Source organism: Cariama cristata, unplaced genomic scaffold (genome assembly GCF_000690535.1).
Source record: "Cariama cristata isolate BGI_N322 unplaced genomic scaffold, ASM69053v1 scaffold3551, whole genome shotgun sequence".
NCBI classification, from domain to species: Eukaryota; Metazoa; Chordata; class Aves; order Cariamiformes; family Cariamidae; genus Cariama; species Cariama cristata.
The window spans coordinates 129,821-149,432 of record NW_009600883.1 but is presented as its reverse complement, the minus strand read 5'-3'; the positions used below and the strand labels follow the sequence as shown (position 1 = coordinate 149,432).

The following is a 19,612-nucleotide window of genomic DNA, read 5'->3' as shown; positions in this document are numbered from 1 at the left end:
AAAGATTTTTCTGCTTTTGGTTTAAGATGTGGAGTATTATATAAATTTCATCAATGTGTTAAATTACTTAGGTATAAACTGAATTTTAAGTTTAATTTGTAATACTTGTCCTGAATGTACACAGAAAGACAACACTGGTGTCAAGCAGAGGCTTTACTTAACACTCCTTTTAACACAGAAGGGCTATCAGTGGCACTTCATCACACTCATTCCCCATGCTGAGACCTCATTTCTGCTCACGAATTGGTGTAAAACTCTTTAATGTGGATGAGAGTCAGGCCTAAAATCTCTGTATTTGCAAGAGAATTACAATTATATGCCTGTGCATCAAAATTAAATTGAGAAACTAGAGAGTTAATTGTAACTGGATGAAATCTGAGGAAAGATCAGATCACTGGTATTTAGTGCAATTAGAAAAACCTGTAATTTTGTATGCAGTACTTCCTAAAACTGGAACATCTTATTTGAGTTCAAGCTGAGCCTCTTATCAAATTGAAGCCAAGCACCAAAAAGCTCAGATCTTCTGGCTTCAGCTAGCATAAATGCAAGAATCTGCCTCCTCTTCAGAGTGAACAACATGGGTTAGTATTTAGAGCAAGCTATCCCAAACACCCTTGGCTATAATTCCTACAATGATAATGACTTTATTTTTCCTGTCTGAATTAATACTGATGCATTGCCAAGTATATTGAATTTCTGGCAATTCAAACATAATACAATACAAATACACCGCCACTAAAAAAGGAAACAAATCTAAACTAGAATATTTTTAATATGTATGTATAAAGAAAAAACTGTATTACCTTCTGAATCCTTCAGAAGGTAATACCAGCGTGGCTGCATTGTCATGTATTGTTTTATGGAGGCTTTAAAATCAGCATGCCAGATTTGTGATGTTAGCTCTCTTCTGTCTGGCAGACTCCCGTGTCTAAACTTCGTGCTGAAGTAGCCATCAGTTCAGCATGATAAACAAGACCTGTGATTTAGTGGGTTCTCTTATTTAAATTGTCCTTCTAGAACATATTTATTGTGCTGCGAGGTTTGGGGTTTTTTGTTTGTTTTAAACCCAGTGAATTTAGTTATTCCAGAGGGAAATAAATTAAGAAAAGACAACCAAATTATTTCACACACTTCTGAGCATCTGTCAGATGTGGGGTTTTTTTTCATTAAAGCAGTTCTACATAAGAAGACACTATGTGGTAAGAATTGATAGACGTTATGCTTTTTAATTTTGATCACTCCATGTGGCTCTTCAGAGAGAAAAATACCACTTTCAAAGGTGCTTTTTAACGCAGCAGAGAGAGATGTTGATAAGAATTGACTAGGAGTTAGAATCATACAAGAAGTTGTAATAATGAGACGTAAGCAAGAAATAAGGAAGTATTTCTGATTTGTACCCTAAGGACAACTACCTGCTGTAAAAACTGCTAAGAAAACCAGTAGAGTCTCCATTTCATGATGACTTGAAATCAAGACTGGATGTTGGGCTGGGTTGGAGTCCCAGCTGGTAGAATAAGCTGTTAAAAAAATCCATCTTCTGCAAACTTCTTAATTCCCCTCCCACCACTGCTGTCTCCTTTCTGAAGGGCCACCACTCTGGGGACATCTCCTGCAACCAGCTCAGGCTCAGAATAAGGTGCTGTCCCTGCCTGCCCCAACACACATACTTTTCTACACCAGCATGGGGTTTCTGGAGGACTTTGTGTTTAAAGGAGAAAGGGACAGTTTTTAATCAGAGCCAGGACTAGGCTGGAGGCTGAAGAAGCCCCTGGGAGCAGCTGCGGTGCATGGGCAAGGCTCGCGGTGTAGGAAGGGTGCTGCCCTGCCCAAGGGACCGCAAGGGTGTAGCGCCAGGGCGATGCATCTTACTGCAGGACCTGTCCTTGTTGGGTCAGTAGGGAAGGGAGATGTTGACTTTGCAGCATGTGAGCATGTTCTTGCACTTGTGTCTATGTAGCGTTTAATGTTATCTCTTCCTCAGATGCTGTGGCGGCCAAGAAGTAGCATCTGACAGTAAATTGATCGTATGCAAATGCAGAAGAAGTCAGGCAAAGCTAAAATACTTGATTTTCAAGGGAAGAATTTGCTGATATTTATCGCTGTAATAAAAATGAGTATTTAAAGCTGAACTGTGTTTCTTAAAAAACATATTAAAAGTGAAAATAGTATTTTTCTGGTTAATTCCTTTTTGCAATTGCAGGTTCAGTGAGTGAGAAGCTGCCACAACGAGAAGGTGCAGGAAAAACAGGTAAATATCTTAGCTGGCCTTTAAATAGAAACTAAAATAGCTGTGGGATATAACACTGTGAATTTCCATAGGTTTAAATTATCAATATATATTCATCACTTATTATAGCTGCATATATAATATGTATACATGCATATATGCTATTCATTTTATGTCTGCATCATAGGTTTAGTAAACTTACGAGTATAAATTTATATATATGTATGCATGTATTTGTTTATATATGCATAGACATTATATTTTTCTAGCCTCAGCCCTACAGACTTTGCTGTTCTGGGATGTTTGGAAGATAACTTTTCTTCCCATGGCTGTACTCTGAAATATTTTCCCATACTGTTTGCTTGCGCTGGAGGACAGATTTCTGTCTGTTTGATAAAGACAGCATTCTGCAGTCCCAAAATCTCGGGAACTGGAGTCCTCACTTTATTTGAGTAGCAGTCAGTGCTTGAGTCATCTTGGACCCAGCACTTTGCTCTATATTGTGATTAATTCATCTGATGGCTTACATTCATGGCCAGATGATTGTTGTTGTTAGGGATAGATCATGGTGTATATCTTGTTGGCAGGAAAAAATCTGATGCGACTCCAACATAGCTGGTAGATTTACATGAGGGAGATGTCTTTGCTTTAAACAAAATTAAAGCTTACACTCCCTCAAACACTTAAAAATTTAAATTCAGCTGAAAATAGCATACTAAAAAGTTGCTGTCAGTTACACTGGCATAACTTAATTTTAAAGAAGTTTTACTCATATTTGTGCTAATGTTAATGATTATCTGTTTGGTGCACAGAAAATATAATTAAAATATTCTTTTTACAGGAGCTTTTGCAGCATTGTAAGATACCCAACATTTAAATAAACTGTTGTGCTGTTACGTTAAGAAAATCAGTACTTCTTTAAAGGCTAATGATTACAAAGTACTGCAAAATTGTTCCTTCATGTATTTCCAGACAAATTGTGGGTTCCACTAACCTTAAGTTACCCATTTGCTTTAGGTCAGGACTTTTATTTTCAGCTTTGAACTGATTGAACTATCCTATATATAAAACTTGTCTGGAATACTTTTATTTTTTTTGTGACTGTGGCGGCTGAGCTGCCGAAACCTGTGTGGGGAATCATAGAACAAGGAACTTAAATGAGCACAATTTATCAGGTCTCCCTTCGCATCACATATATTCATCCCTAAAGTGACACGGTTGCATTTTACTCACACCCTGTTTTTATCCTCCAGCACAAGCCTGCAGCACGAAGGGCTGCTGACCTGGTTCCCGGGTGGTCCCTGGCTCTTCTCAGATGTGCTAACTTCCTCTACCCACCCTTCTTCCAGCCAGTCATTGCCTTATGCTTTAAATATGTTGTCGGAGACATCACAACTTCTTTAGAGACCATCACAGATTACTGAACAGGGTCAGCTATCCGAGTTAAAGAGCTGTTTCAGCTTCACAGTCAGTGTAGTAAAAAGTATTTTGTAGCTCAGCTTGAAAGGGCACAGCATTAGTTTTTGAAATAACTGTAAAACTCCCTGCTCATCTTTCCTCTGCGTGTTCCTGTGGACTAACCAGGGGTTCCTGAATGGGGGTACCTGCCCCTATCGTAACCCAGCAAGCTTAGACGGGTTCACGATGTTCTCACTGCTGCAGAGGGAAATGTTCCAAACCTTCAAATGTGGTCTTGAGGATTCTGCTCAAGAGGCAGCATAGACTTAGCCTGAGACAGTCTCTTCTTCCAAGATGTCCCACAGAGACTCACAGGAGAAGATGACCTGCAGGGCCATATCTGCTGCAGTTGTGCACCTTGCTTTCTTCGGGTGTTCCAATACTGAAAGAAAATTTCCAGCTACAGATTTTTGGAGGTCAGGAGCTCTGTTTGCATGTTTGCAAATTTGCACATTAAACCGAACAGGAATAAAGCTTAAAAGATAATTCCTAAAGTATCTTCCCTGGCCCTGCGGTTCCGTCCTCTAGCCAAGGAAAATATTCAGACTATCTGAAAAGCACAAGTGTCAGAGATGGGATCACATCCCTTTCTTCTGATTCTTAGCTGACTGCAGGACTATGTTCTTGGTAAGTTAGCAAGCAGAATGGTTTCTCTTTAAATATATGCACATATGGACTGGTATGCAAGTACTAGCCAGGAAGACCTATGCAATTAACCTGTGAGATATCTAATTAATATGAAGATAAACTGCTCTACGGTTGTGACTTTCTATTGAATGTTGTTTTGAACAATGAAATGCCACATGCCTCTTCATTCTTAACACGGTCTAAGAAAAGATGATGTACCTGGCAGATTACAAACAGAAAATCAATGCGGGTGTCTTCCTGTAGATTAAGGGTAGTTCAGGAGCTGTTGTAGCTCCTCCAGTTCTAGAGTGAAGTCAATACCTTTTAGATTATACAGATATCCTGTACCAAATATTTGGCTCATTGATGACCAAAAGCAAACCTCTTTCTTTTGGGTGGGGGGAACCTGAGGCCAGTTTTATGACTCAATCATTAAACATCTGTTGAGTTTTTTTTAAAAAAAAAATTTATAAACTTTTAATGCTGCTTGAACAAAGTTTAAGAGGCTAATTTTGATTGGGCTGATAATCGTTAAAGTTGCAGCATTATATCTGAATTTCAGGTAATAACATAAGATAAAATGTGTCACAAACTGAAATTGTATACCAAAAGATGATTAGAAAAATGTCTTTTAAACCCCAAACCGAGTTTCTAGATAGTTTCTTCGTAATATTTACCTACCGTAAGATACCCTCTGAAATTCTGGGTTTTCTAAATCACATAGCGATTGATGATCTAAATACCTGTCTTGATTCTCAGTACACTAGGATACTTGGTGGGCTCTCTGAAATTAATCAATGGTCTTATTCCACCACCCAGAGGACATCACAAAAATGCCAGCAAAACTAATGGGAAGTGACAGTCTGTTATGGCAGTGGAGCGAAGTATCCTGTCATTATGTGGACATGAAGAACAAGCGCTCTTAAAAGAAGTCTCCTTATGCTTTGTTTAAAACATTTTGCAGTGCAAATAAGTTTCTATTGCTGCTGGTTTGTGGTTTTGTGAAAAGTATGGAGGTTAGTGTTCCATGGCTGCGAATTTGGTTTTATTTGCTATCAGTATTTACTTGGTATCTGTATTTGCTGTGAACTAGGCTGTGGCCTCCAGAGACGAAGGTCAGAGTGCCTCCAAGTCCTCTGCATGATTTGCGTAAAGACAATACAGATTTACAAAAAAACCTGTGATGGTGACAGCAAAGAGAACAGGAGGGGGCTGTTCTGAATTGCAGGAGCAAGAAGAAATGGAAACAGATAGCGTGTTAACATTAAAGCTGCTGCTGCCTGTTGCCCAGGTAGGGCTACCTGCAAAAGGAAGCTTCTCAGTTACCTTCAGTTCTAGCTTCCTGAAAATACCAGGAAAACAATCTGGAAACTTACGTTGGTCTGAGATCCAGTTGTGAAACTGCAAGAAATGTTAATAAACCCTTTCCATGGAAGATGCTGTTTACTGCGGGACACCTTGGTCTTGGAGTTAGCTCCATGCTACAGGAAACAGCAATGGCTGGAAAATATGTACTAGCAAGGCTTACTAAGTCATATTTACCCAATATCTGCAATAACTTCAAGTAACAAAAATGTGATAAGGTAAAGATGGGTCTTTGGTTACCATTTTTTCTCACAGAATGCTAACTTAAATAACTTTTCGTATTGAATTTTTCTTTTCCAGCGTTACTTCCACTGTGTTTTACTGAACCTAAAATTACTCACATCTTCTTATCATTTCTGTAAGTTTTCCTCCCTCTTTTCTTGCAGTAATGGTTGGTAGTCGATGGACGGAGGTGGCTGACCGGAGCCGATAAGAATTATGCAAACAATATTCTAGTTCTTTAATCTGTGAATCTTGCTTATAAAATCAGCTTGACTATTAAATAGATCCTGCTGTGCTGAAAGAAACTTTCCTTTCATTTTAAGGTGTCAACATGTCTGCAGCCTCATTTGCCCCAAACTGCTCTTGCTTTCACAGGTCTTATTACCCCTTCTATACATTCATCTAATTACTTCTTGAGAAATGCTGATTTGCTCAGTTATAATCTATAGATATCAATGTGCAGCATTAAAAATGAAGAATTACTGTCCAGGGAGCGACCTGACGACTTCATGCCTCATCAAAGACCCTACAATCATTTCATCAGCCATAGCTTCAAAAGCCATCCATTTATAATTCATAGTCCGTAGATGTAATATATCTGTGCTGTGTAGTACCTATAAATAATGTTTAAATTATTGTTTGTTTACCGGCCGGGGCTATGTGCAAATCATTAGTATCAATCACGTATGTACACTTATTTAGCTTACTCTCATAATTGTAGTCTCCTTGCAAATCTTTTCCATTCTGAATTCAGATGATGCCTCAGCTCCCGCGCTGGAGACTCAGCCTCAAGGTGATGAAGAAGGTGAGCATCGACAGGAACTTAACAGTGCAATATTAAACTGTGCAGTGTGGACCATATACCACAACATCTAATTCTACCTTAAGACTTAGGGCAACTGTTGAGCCAGTTGCAAGAAATTGCAAGTATCTGTACCTTTTTCCAGATAAAGACAGCAAATACAATAGAGTCTTAACTTACAAGCAACAAATTTCATTTGAGAAGACGCTGTAGCTGTGGAGTCTGACATTAGCAATTTTAATTGTTGCTATTCAGGGCAGAGACAGGTTTTAAACTTGAGGCAGACTGCAGATTAAAACTGTATGGCCAAATAAGGAAGTTAACGGGTAAATTCTGTTCTCAGCATATTGCCTAGTAATATTAAGGTTGATGCTTTGTCAGGCTTATTTGCCTCTAGGGAAATTTGGTGCTTTGTAAATGGAAAGCTCAAGACCTACATGCAATGATAGTCCTGTATTGCAGCTGCCTTAGCACTCACTGCAAATCTCACAGAATCTGATCCGAAGTTACTCCATATTTTGGGTCCACACTGGGAGATTTTTATTCTCATTAAATGTAATTTTAGTCTAAAAAGATTTCTTTCAACCTTTTGTTTGAATTGGATAAGAAAGGAACTACTCATGCCTTTGCGTGAATAAAGGCTTTAACTGTCCTAATACAAACCAGTGCACCCTTTTCTTTTTTAGATCCATATGTCTTTAAAACTAACCAATTACTATTTAGCTGCTAGTAACTTTAAAAAAAATTGTAACATTTACAAACTTTTTTCTGTGGGTTTTTTTTTTCTAGATATAGCTTCTCGTTATCCTACTTTATGGACTGAGCAAGTAAAGAGTAGACAAAATAAAACCAATAAAAGCTCAGGTAAGAAACTTATGTTGTCCTTACTTTGCAAAGCTCCTGTGAAGATATGTAAGATATGCATTACACCTCGTTAAAACTAAAGCCATTTTAGTGAAAGCCATTTTAATAACTGTTATGCTTCCACTCTCATCATATGATAGCGACTTAATGATTTGCATTGTGATGATTTTGTAGGCTTACACATCATATGTTCCTTTTATATGGAAATATTTTTGGCCAGGCTTTGCCTCATGTAAAGTAGTATTACTCCACTAAAGTCTCTGGCTCACATCTGTTTGCATCTGTGAGTGGATCTGACATTTATTTTTTACGTCCTCTTTAATTCTCTCTCTCTTTTTTATCTACTTGTATTTTCATTTTTTTGGGAGGTGGTATGTAGCAAGAAGGTGCTTGGAAAATGACAGTGCGGGTTACATGTTTGGTGGCAAATCTTAGGAGGCAAACCTGACAAGAAGCAAACTTCCATCAGAAACCAGTTATCAGTTAACAGGAAATTGGAAAGACAGTGTTACGTGCTTTTTGCTACATCACTTACCTGTTATTTACAGACTGATCGCCAGTTTAGTGTGAGCTAATTATGTTGCCTTTTTTATAATTGTTGAATTTTGGCCTTACTTTTTTTCACCACTTTCAGAATTGAGCTTTGTAAACCCGGACTAGGAATGTCAGGTGAATATCCTAAGACTGAAACCTCTGAAATATTCAGATATATTCAGTGCTTTGCTGGACTGTAAGTTTTGATGCCTTCGTCACAGTTCCTTCCTTTCAGTGGAACAAACTTTAGAGAATCTTCTTGAGTTTCCTGGTTTCTTTTTCTCTGGAAAAATACTTAATTTGAAAGGAAACATTAATGATACAGGCTATGATTCAGTAAATCACCCAAAAGCACACTTCAGATCCAGTGGAAATTGAGGTTGTGCTTTACATTAAGTACTGTGCTTAAGTATTTGTCAGAATTGAGGCCCAAAAGGATTTAAAAAGACAAGCAATCATTATAAGAAACACATATCCGTACTAAAAGGTTTACTGATTCCTTTATATAAGCTATTTTTAACATCAAAGCAGTAATTATTAATACTTTTTCCTCTTCTTGGTTCTCCAGTAGGTACTTAAGGGAAGGACCTTAAACAGAGTGTAGACAAGAGTTTGAAGCAAACACTTTCCATGCTGGGGATTTATTCTGTCACTTCTTTAGTCAGTGTTAGCAAGAACAGAGCTCCTTTGGGATTTCTGTCATGTAAAATACATGTATAGAAATATGTCCCTTTTAGGAGTGTTTATTTAATTTTTACAGTGCTAGAGACTAGATCTAAAGCAAGAATTCTTGAGTTTGCATTGCAGCTGCTGGGAGCCAAAGCTTCGACACACGCACAAAAAAAATTAGAAAAATACCAAAGAAAAGGTGGGTTTACTACTAGAAACTTGTAACCTCCAGTCCATCTAAAGACATATTTACAAAGGAAGACAAACTAGAAGTGTAGTCTACCGGTTGTATGATTGCTAGCCCGCAGTGCATTAGCATCAAAACCGTGATTGTGTTGGATTTGCTAATAACAGGACTTGCCCACCACTGCACTATGTACAGGGGATCTGTGGGGGGCAAGCAGATGCTAGTCTGCGGTGCCATACCTGGACTAGCAGAAGTAACTCAGCAGACACTACGTAGCCAGCCTTGATTTAATTTGTAGGCATATCTGATGTGCCAGAAGGGACCACTTCTCTCTCTGCTGTAACTTCTCTTGTATATGTAATATGACATAATCAATCAAGATGAATCTAGGTGCTAAAAACAGTGTCTTCACCAGTTGTGCTAGGCAGTATCTCGCTTCCAGACTCCAAAGTGTAATGTCTGTCAGTGACCATATATTTACAAGTTGTTTTGATGGCTAAGCCTCACTGATATTCAGTGAACAGGTCTTTTAAGGTCTTGAAAAAACTAGGTTAGATTTTCCCCTTATTACCTCTCAGAGTGGTGCCAAGGCTTTTGGGAACATCCACAGAGAATGAACTGTGGGCTGCTACGTGTATGGAATAGGAAGGGCCTTGCAACTGAATCCGCTGGATTGTAAACTAACCACCTTCGGACACCCAGGCTTCAATATAAGGGATAAATACAGATGTCTTCTTTACTCAGTTTGCTTAGCAAACTCTGATTCAGACTTGGTCATACAAACACCAGAAAGCTTACTGAAGTGTATTTGTCTGAGTAAAATTAGGAGAATTTATGTCTGCATATGAACTGTGTTTATAAAACAAAAGATCAAACCCGATTTATTCATAATGGGCTAAATTCTCCTTTGTTGTTCTATAGTAACCTAAGTGCTTTCAAAGAAATTCCTCAGGTGCAAATAACACTATGACTTAGCCCTGCCTGTAGAAAATAACTAAAGAAAAACAATAAAGCTGAAAATTTCAGGCAAAGTCCAAATATCCTACTTAAAAGCTGACTGTTTTAGTCTGTATTGCTTTTATTTTTTCTAGTTTTTACCTGAATATATGTATTAATATGTCATGGTCAACAAGTTGTGGTTGTCATGGTCGTAAAGAAACTTGTCTTCATCTGAGAAATCAATCTCCTTAGCAGAATGTTTTTGTGATGTAAGGATCAGAAATTAATACACTAAATGTATTGTACTCATCCTGAAGTGATTTGCTTTTGCTACTCTGCAAATGACCTGCCAGTTACAATTAGCCAGTAAAATCAGCGTAAGCTTTTAGGTTTTGGAAGATAGAAAATAATGGCTCAGGAAATTCTATTTTATATTAGTTATTCAGTGCATTCATTTGATTAAATCAGCCTAAACTAATTTAACACAGAGTAGTGGCATTTGGGAGACTTACAGATGCAGGGCATGAAATTACTGGATTACATATCCATGCTCCATAATGACTTCTAGTGCATATTCTTTTTGATGGTTTAGAGAAACAGGCCTTTGCTGCTCACTAAAGGCATTTGTAGAGTGGTATTTAACCTATTAGCTTTTGATGACAAAATGTTACTGCTGGCAAAAACACCATCAACATTGGGTTATGTAGCAATAACTCTGTTTAGAGTGGTGGATTTTGGTAGAAATATCTCCATTTTAGCTCTTTTTGTATGTTGAAGATGATTTTCAGAATTTTTTAAAATACTTTTTCTTTCCAGAATTAGGAAAAAAATATGCATCTGGTTGCTAAAATAACATAGTGTTTGCTCAAATTCTGTTTTATACATACGCCTTGGTGCCTTTGCAGGTATTTTGCAAATTTTTTGTTTCTTCTGGATTTCTTTGTACCCCTGCACTCATTTCTTCCTCTGTCTCACAGAAAATATTGTGGATTTGCCACATCAGATTGACAAAAATAAGAATTATAGCAACGCTATCAAAAATAAACAGAAATGCATTGAAACACTGAACGTGGGACTAAATGGGTTCTGATTAAGACATCAAAGCATAGCAACTTAAACGCTGCTCTCTGTGTGTGAACTCAGTGTGTAAACTCCTGCTGTAGTTTGTGGAGATGCAATCAGTGCGGTCAGCGGAGCCTAAAGAGCAGCCCACCTCATATTATATATAGCTTTTGTATTTGTAAAGACCAGAAGACAGAAGGTTTTTTTTGCCTTGAAGAAACTGGATATTTTGGACTGTATGTCGTCAGCAGTTGCCAGTTACTGTAGCTTCAGGGCTACATGCAACCTTGATGTGGGTGGAGAACACTACATGAGAGTGCAGATACTTTCCCATCACCTGCCAGGGAAAATGTCGTTCCCTGAGGAGACCTCAGGTTGGACGGTAGATCTCTTAGGTTCTCCTTGCTGCATCTGCTCTACCAGCAGTTTATATCCCTGTGGGATTCTTGGGAACCAAGTGTGACTTTTTTCAGCGGATGTATGCCCTTTTTTGAGTTTAAGTTTAGGCAAAGGAAGGGTAGTTTAATCCTTTTCACAATGGCCAGTGAAGCTTAGGATTCATTCTATTAGCTTGAATTTAAAAGCCAAATTTTTCTAATAGTCTGTTGTGGGAGAATTTCCATGAAAAATAAATAGGGTGGGTTTAAATGATAATATTGTTAATGTTCAAAAAAATTCTCAAAGTACTAAGTAATTGATAAGCACAATCTGTGCACCACACAAATGAGAATAAAGAACACTCGGTGTAAAATTTCATTAATTTTGCAAATGCAGGATGCAAAAAGTCATCCATAATCTGGAATATACTTATGTATGTGCTTAAGGTCTTTAGAGAGTCCGGTGATAATACAATTCAAGTTAAAGAGCCGGGGTTAAGTAACCTATCATTGGCTAAGACACAGTACAGTTTCACGTGTTTACTATTCAGTTCTATTCTCTTATTATTAATACTTTTATATTCTGTTTCCTTAAAGATTGAATAGTATGGCAATATTAGCACTAATGATTCATATATTCGTTGATCAATTGTGTAGTTTATTTAATGAGCATTGTAAGTGATTGAAAAATGGGTGGGTTTTTAGTTGATAGTCCAGTATCACTGGCAAAATAGAAGACAGGAAGAAATTGTTGCATTTCTTTGTACTTTACTGAACTTGACTCTGATTCATGTTTTAAATTTTCAACACATGAAATGAGTGGATAGAAATTGAGAGCGCCTGGCAGTCAATGGCAGAACTCCCAGGCAGCATCTGAACAACCATTCATACTGACTACATGCTACTAGTTCACCTAGTAGTTCACTTTTCATCTGGATCAGGCACAGACACGTGATGGAGCGCTTGTGCCAGCCTCATGCTTTCTGCCAGCTTTATGCTTATATGCTTTAAGCAGGTGCTAGAGGACGAGCCGTACATGATCCAGCATAAAACAGGGTCGACTCAGAGAAAACCCTGTTCTGGCATAAAGCCTGCTGAAGCAGGGTAAGGCTGTCAAAATTCTTAACACATCTATGCAAAAAGTAGTGGATCGTGTGACGGTGACATTTTTCATCCAGAATGAAGAATCCTAAATCGATTGTCTCCTCAAACTATGGCTTTAGTGACTTCAAGAGTGCCCAGATTTCAGACACTGTACGTGGATATTCTGGTAATGTAGAATCGTCTTCAGTTTCATTTTTTTTGCTTTGGCTGTGCACTCATGAAAGGAACACGTAGCTTTTTATTTAATTTTCTGACACAATGGAGTAGTGTTTTATTGCTGCCGTTTTGCTATGGACCATCAGTTTCAGGGCTTTAAAAATCTGTTACAAGATTTTATCAGTTAGCCCCAAAGGGCTCGATCCAACAGAAGTTTCGTTCTCAAAACGCGATCTCAGAGAACACTGAAGCACACATACAGTAATGCAGTATAGACTGGCTGCAAATGCAAATAAAAACAGTTGGTATAACGTCTACTATAAATACATTCTTAATAGACTAACATAGGGAATTTAAAGCGATAATGTAACTAGCAATTATGTGTCTGTATTTATACCAAATAGCTGCTTGCATTTATCTACCCGTGTAGTCTGAACCTGTTGGCAAAGTCTGCCAGTGAGACTGACTAATGTGACAGAGTGATTTGAATGTAGTTTTTATTGCCTTGTCGTCCGACTGCTTTAAAGCATTTGTACATAGGAGTTTTTCTCACATGGAAACTATGTTGGTTGTCCGTGAGGTTTCTGTTTTGTTAGCTTGCGTTGTTTTGTTTCTCAGAGGCAATTGTTCCAGTGGGATCCCTGTGCACTGATCATTCCCTGAAAGTCACCTTCTTACAAAGGACCAAGGCAAACCTTGTTTGATACTCTAATGCTCACGTTCATTCCAAACTGAAGCTGGCTAATGTCCTCCTGCTATGCCGATCCTGGCAAAACTCAGCCCTGAAGTTAAAAAAACCTGCATGAAAAAACAAAAATAGCATTTTCTTTCAAAGGAAATAAATTTAAGAGTTTGTGTGTCTGCCCAATCGCATCAATTCTAATAGCCATTCCTTTCTAAGCATAAGAAAATGAATAACTTACGGACAGGAAAATGAGTAACAGCTCAGTGACTTTGTATTTATTCTCATTAGTTGTTGTATTTTCCAGATGTTGCTTTTAATATTGACTGAAGATAAATTACATGCAGTTGAAGATGTGTGAGCTAACAAGAAAAAAATAAGATCCAGTTGCATGTTCCCAGTTACGTATTTATTACAAATTAATTAGAAGTTTTCTAGAACTATTTTGAATTAGGCTTATTTCGCAATGTGAAGATTTGAGATATGAAACCAGTTATAACAGAAGGAAATCAAAATAGATATCATAACAAACTGAGAAAAGAACACAGGGAAGACAGGGAGGAAAGTATTTTAAAAGCTTGTTGCCTCCATTTTTCATCAGGGATTCCTAGTAAGTCATGTGGTGGGCTGCAGAACCCCGGCTGATCTTCCATTCTCAAATTTGCTTGTATTTAGCGTTAAAGGAGGGACACTTCAGAGCAGAATATACATGTATGTCCAAAGAGCCCTACTCACTCTGAGTGCATTACACCTATATTGGACACTCAGAAATTGGGTTTAAACGAATATATAAAGTAGATTTGCCTAGGAAAATAGCCCGAGTAAGAGTAGTTCATTAATTGCAAACCACTGAATTACATAGGAAAAATTGCAGTGTTTTCTTCTCTGTTATTACCTCATTTCAGTCCTAAAGACAGCGTTTCCTTCCAAAAACTGGTGAGATATCAGCCACACTCAAAGATGGCATTTGCGTTCCCATACTTGGGTTGTAAATACAGCACCTAGCTGTAGCTGGAGAGACCAAGAGCATGGGAATAAGTTGCATATAGGCATCTTGTACCTTCATATGGCCTCGGGTATCTGATATCTGCATGGGCTAGGAGTTACGACGGCCTACTGGAAATCTGTGATGTTCTGGCATGTAGGCTTGATAGTCCAGAGTACCCGAAATGGCATTGAATTGAACCCTAAGAACCTCCATTCAAGCCATGAAAGGAAAATAGAAGGCAGAACTATTGATTTTAAATAAGTTTTCAAATGTATCAATTGGCTATTAAGTCCACATATGGATTCTGTCAATGGGAGCTCAGTCCATTACAGATGGGCAGTCAGTCTTTGCCAAATTTTGGACAAGTTCAAATCCAGATATTATTACTATGAACTTTACAGCTTGGAGTCACCTGCAGGTAAATTCCCTACGCAGGAAAAGGCACTAGCATTTTTTCATGACATCTACAGCTGAAGTCTGCATGTTTTGTGATGGCCACAGGTCTGGCTTTTGGGCCCTGGAAAATTTGTGGTTGCTGGAAGAGATCAGCTGGTAGAATATTTGTTGTTTGGCCTGTTAACTCAGCAAGTTGTGCATGGAAGATAGAGAAAAGCATTGTGAGGAAGTTAAGTAAGAAAAACTGATACAGAGGAGGACTGGAAGCTTCCAGACCAACAGTCTTATGACCTTCTCAGACTCTTTGGATTGGCTCTGGTTGCTGACTCACTAAATGTTCCCTTTAGAGCTCCTGAATTAACTCAATTGTTTGGAGTGAACTATAATTTGTGATTTGTATTTTACTATAAAAACAGCATTGTTAAGAAACTGTTGGGGAAGGAGATGTGTGAGGCACGGTCATGTTTTGTTATATCCCCTACTATTTTATTTTTAAATATTTTGAAGAGTAGGAGGTAATTCTCTTTTCGTCTCTTCCATTTTTTGTTATTTTTTCTGTCAAGAATGAGAATAGTTTGAGTAGTATTCTTTTAGAGTACTGGTTTCAAGAAACTCCTTGGCAGCTGAAAAACTGGTGGCTTTGAAACTACTGATTGTTCACACCATCAGTAAATAGTTCCTAATGGAGAACTTTGTCTTACTTTTCAGTAGCAATCTTTAATGATATCCTAGTCTTGATTTAGCTATTACACAAAGACAGAGCAGTACTCTTCACCCTCTTCACCTGTGGAGAAAATTACTCTTCATACTCTTTGGTCCCCTTGCCTTGCCTTGCCTTGCCTTGCCTTGCCTGTCCTAAATTGGTAAAGGAAAATTACAGTTTTCTTTCAGTTCTTTCGGCCTCTTCCAAGAAGATAAAACTTTCCAGACCTCCCTGCAGTGCTTGTATACTATGATACATTCTTAATTTGCAGGCTGCTGGATCATGCTTGTTATAGTACTGTCCTATCTTTAATAATCCTTCTCACAAGCATGTTCATTTATCTTCATTTTAATTTTACATGTTAGTTCAAAACCTTTATAAAGATCAAGCACTGACATTTCCAGTTTTTTCCTCCCACTACAGGGGAAGATCCTCCCATCCTAAGCCATTAAAAAAATAGAGTTCTGTTTTACATCCAGTTGATGTTCTTTATGCTCAGGATGTTCCAGGGTTTTACTGCACCCCCACCTTGGGGGGCAGGGTGGGGAGAAAAGAGGGAAAAAAAAAAGATCTGGTTTATGCAAGGTTGGTAATTTCTATTTTACTGCATGTGTTAAAATTTGATGCCAAAAGATAGTAATCTTTCCTGACCATTTTTAATTATATCACATTACTTTTCTGCAGCAAGTAAATGACACAACAGTCCTGCTTGAAGTTCTCCTTTAGTTTTCAGACATGCACTCCCCCACCTACCCTCAGCTTTCTACAGTTTACCAGACATCAGATTGCATAATCATAAAAGCATCAATAAGCTTCATAAATCCTAAGAGGGATGTCAGGCTAACAGTCTGTATTTTAATGACAGATGCAAAAAAAAAATCACATAAATCACGTTAATGCACAGAAACATATTGGACTGGATCATATATAAAGACATGATCTTTCTGGGAAATAGATAAATCTTTCAGTCAAGACAGTCAGGATCTGGCTATGGCTATACTATGATTACTTGGTGGTATATAGAAGATAGGTCTTCCAATTTTGCAGGCAATTAGAAGTCCAGCGGGGTCAAACAGTAAGAGCTGCCAGGCCTGCCATCATCATCCCAATGACCTTATAATTAGGAGAAAATGTTCATGTTCCATGCAGAGATACCTTCCCTTCCCTGCCCTGCCACAGCCCAACAAGCCTAAAAGCAATGAACATAGACAGTAACCTTTACATATCTTTATCGATACAGTAAAGGCAAAATTTTCTTCTAATGCACTTTCTTGGCCAAGAGGCCCAGGCCAAGTGTGAGCATATAGAATTAGGCATCTAAATTTGCAAACTGGCATCTAAACAATTGTCCTTTTTTTTGGAAATATTAAGAATCCAATACTACTCTTGAGGTCAAGCCAGTAAAAAAATGTGTTACAAAATGAAAGAATTACCTGCAATGTCAGGGAGCTCTGAGACTCATAGTTTCAAAACTTCAGTAAATTGGTGATTATGCTCTTAAACAAGAAGAAACCCTGTTTGGAATATACATGGTGAAGAAAGTTATTCCATCACTTCAAGGGTATCCACCAAACTCCTGCATTTCGCAAGGTTAAGAACTCCTTACATCTTTATCTGTAACCTGATAAAAACTCTCAAAAATGCCAACGTTAAGAAAACCAAAATTTTAAGTTTTGCTCTTAATTTTAATCAAAGTCATCCAGTGAGCTGTTCTGGCAAGATTATTCTGGTTTTCTAAGACAGACTAAACTGTTCCGAGGAAAGCAATTTTCTCTTTGTTCCATGAGGATAAGTCAAATGACCAACTCTTTCCAATAGTTGAGTAAGAAGTGTTTTAAAAAAAGCCAAAAAAAGTTATGGCAAAATATTACCCTGTTAATATCTTACGTGTACTGTGGAATTCTACTGCTTGATCTGGCCATGTTCTGAACAAAAACCTCTGACTGCTGTTAATGGAAATACGAACCATGGAAGGATCTGTAGCCATGTAACATGAATCAGCCCTGGTGACTAGAGTCAAAGTTTTATCTCAGTTTCCTTACATGTACATTTCTGATAGTCTGAATTCATTTCTAGATGTTCCCTGATAGATCAGATCATGGGCAGTCACAGTGGTTTAAATTTAGAGGGATTTTCAATGGGATGATTTAGCACATATGACTTCCAACTTTCTTATTTGCCAAACCGTGTATCTCTGAACAAAATTCCTGAAAAGATTGTCAGATCATGCTGCAGTTCATGCATTGCTTAACTATTTTCCAATAAGTTGTTGGCTTTTTCCTTAATTCTTGAAAAAATTGCCCTGTGATGCAGGAAGTTTTTGAGTCCTCATCAATAACATTAGCATTTACCATTTGGTACAAAAACAAGAGAAGTTCAACTCCTACAGGGACTTCTGTGGGAGGAGTGGAATTCACCCCAAAACCTGTGCATTGGCCACATCTGCAATGCAGCTATTGCATCAGCCCGAGCCTTACTGGAGTGGCTGCTTTTATGGACTGTTAAGGTCCCAAGTTAATGCTATCATCCATGGATCCTTTCCCCTAGCCTGCCTTAATGCAATACACTGGCTGTTCTGTTTGGGACCGGTGTAGAGTCTCCTTTCCACGAAAAGCCACACCAAGGGTCCTAATTGGCACAAGGGAACTTGTTCTAGTCAAATTACATTGCTATAGTACATAAAACCACTTTGAGATCTTTTCATCTACAAGATGCTGTGTATACCCCAAGTATTGTATTATTATTGGCTTGCTTTCCCCTTCACTCCACTCTGTCCATCATGGTCTGTCCTCTCTCATAGCAGACTGTTCCAGATAAATGCTAGACACTATGTTTTCCCTGAACTCTGCATTGCCTAGAAATAACATTAACTATTGTTGCCATAATGCACTAGATTTCTATGTTACTGGAGAAGAAGCAGTGGTTGAAGAGACAGACCACTGTTTTTCATTAAGCTATTTTTAATACCTGTTTTAGTTTAAGAACGGCAGGCCAAGTATCTGCATTCAACCACAAATAAAGCCATGTTTAAATAAGATTAAGGCTGTAAATTAAATTTCAGATCTTAAATTCTCTTGGTGCATTACAAAACACAAGAGAAAAGAGAGGGCGAAGCTTAATATACCAAACTGGTTGAAAATGCAGTCTTCTATGGAAAAAATTGACTTCTTAGGGAACTTTTTTTGAATAGATATGCATTTTCAGCTAAAAAATTGTATTTTCATGATGAAAATTCAGACAAAAAAAAACTTTTAAAAAGCTGAATAATTTTGACTCAAAACTCAAAATCTGGATTGGTCATTGTAATGCCTTGTGAGAGCTATAACTTTGAAACTTCATTAGTTCCGCCTTTTTCAGCGGCAGGGGTCCTTAGGCTGACTATATGTGCAGGATATAATGGTCTTCCATTTTTAAAAAGAGATACTCAGAAAACTTGTAGGCATCTTGGATTTTGTGGTTCTCTGGGAAGGTCAACACAAAGAAACATCTTCTTGCCGGTTTTTGTTTCGTTCTCATTCAAAGGCACATTTTTTATGAGAAACAAACACTTTGAATGAAAAGCGTCTTTTCATTTAAAGACCTGGTTTTCCACCAAAGACAGTCATAATGAAATTTTTCAACCAACCCTATTACAGTCATAACAAGCTATGAAAAAATTTGTATTTACTCCCATCAATGTAGGGACTGACAAGAGTTAATCTTGTCTGATTATTTTTACTTGTCATTTAGTGAATTCATCCACAGACTCAGTTACAAGGGAGACTCTTAACAGAGGCAGGGGTGTCATCAGTTGCAGAGGTTCATGACCATCCCACTCTACCATGGTGCAGTTCACCCTTCTTTCACAACAGCACTGCACCCAGTTATTCTGACTGGCAAGGAGATAGGGACTCTTTCTGTTGGTTTACTTACCTCATTGGTCTAGGGAGTAGAAGTGTAAGTAACTTCTGATCTTGGATGTTCCCTCTGACTTTCCCAAAACTCCCACCATGTAGCTAAAGCCATAATCTCAAGAGCCCTTACTGCCTGAAGGTAATGACAGAATCATTATTCTCCTTGCTCTTCTGTTTGGCTGTATAAAGGCTACATCCTACCTAGCTTAAGAGACTTACAGTGTCCTTGCAGTTTCTAATCAGGTTTAAAAAGCAATTTAAGATCAGTTTCGGAACATGATTTTTAGTTCCTTTGAGTTGAAACGACAGAGAAACAGCAAAGCCAAAAAGATCACTATAAATGTCAGTGGTTTGAAA

The 19,612-nt window shown here is 38.0% G+C and overlaps 1 protein-coding gene across 1 annotated transcript in view; it reads left to right on the top strand.

Annotated features, from left to right (window-relative positions):
• Positions 1–19,612, top strand: part of SMOC2 (SPARC related modular calcium binding 2) — a gene marked incomplete at its 5' end in the record, with an annotated part of 95,617 nt that overhangs the window by 20,628 nt on the left and 55,377 nt on the right. The window contains 3 exons of the mRNA XM_009710203.1: positions 2,201–2,248; positions 6,654–6,704; positions 7,491–7,565. Coding sequence (XP_009708505.1) covers positions 2,201–2,248; positions 6,654–6,704; positions 7,491–7,565 — 174 coding nt within the window. The remainder of the gene's footprint in view (positions 1–2,200; positions 2,249–6,653; positions 6,705–7,490; positions 7,566–19,612) is intronic.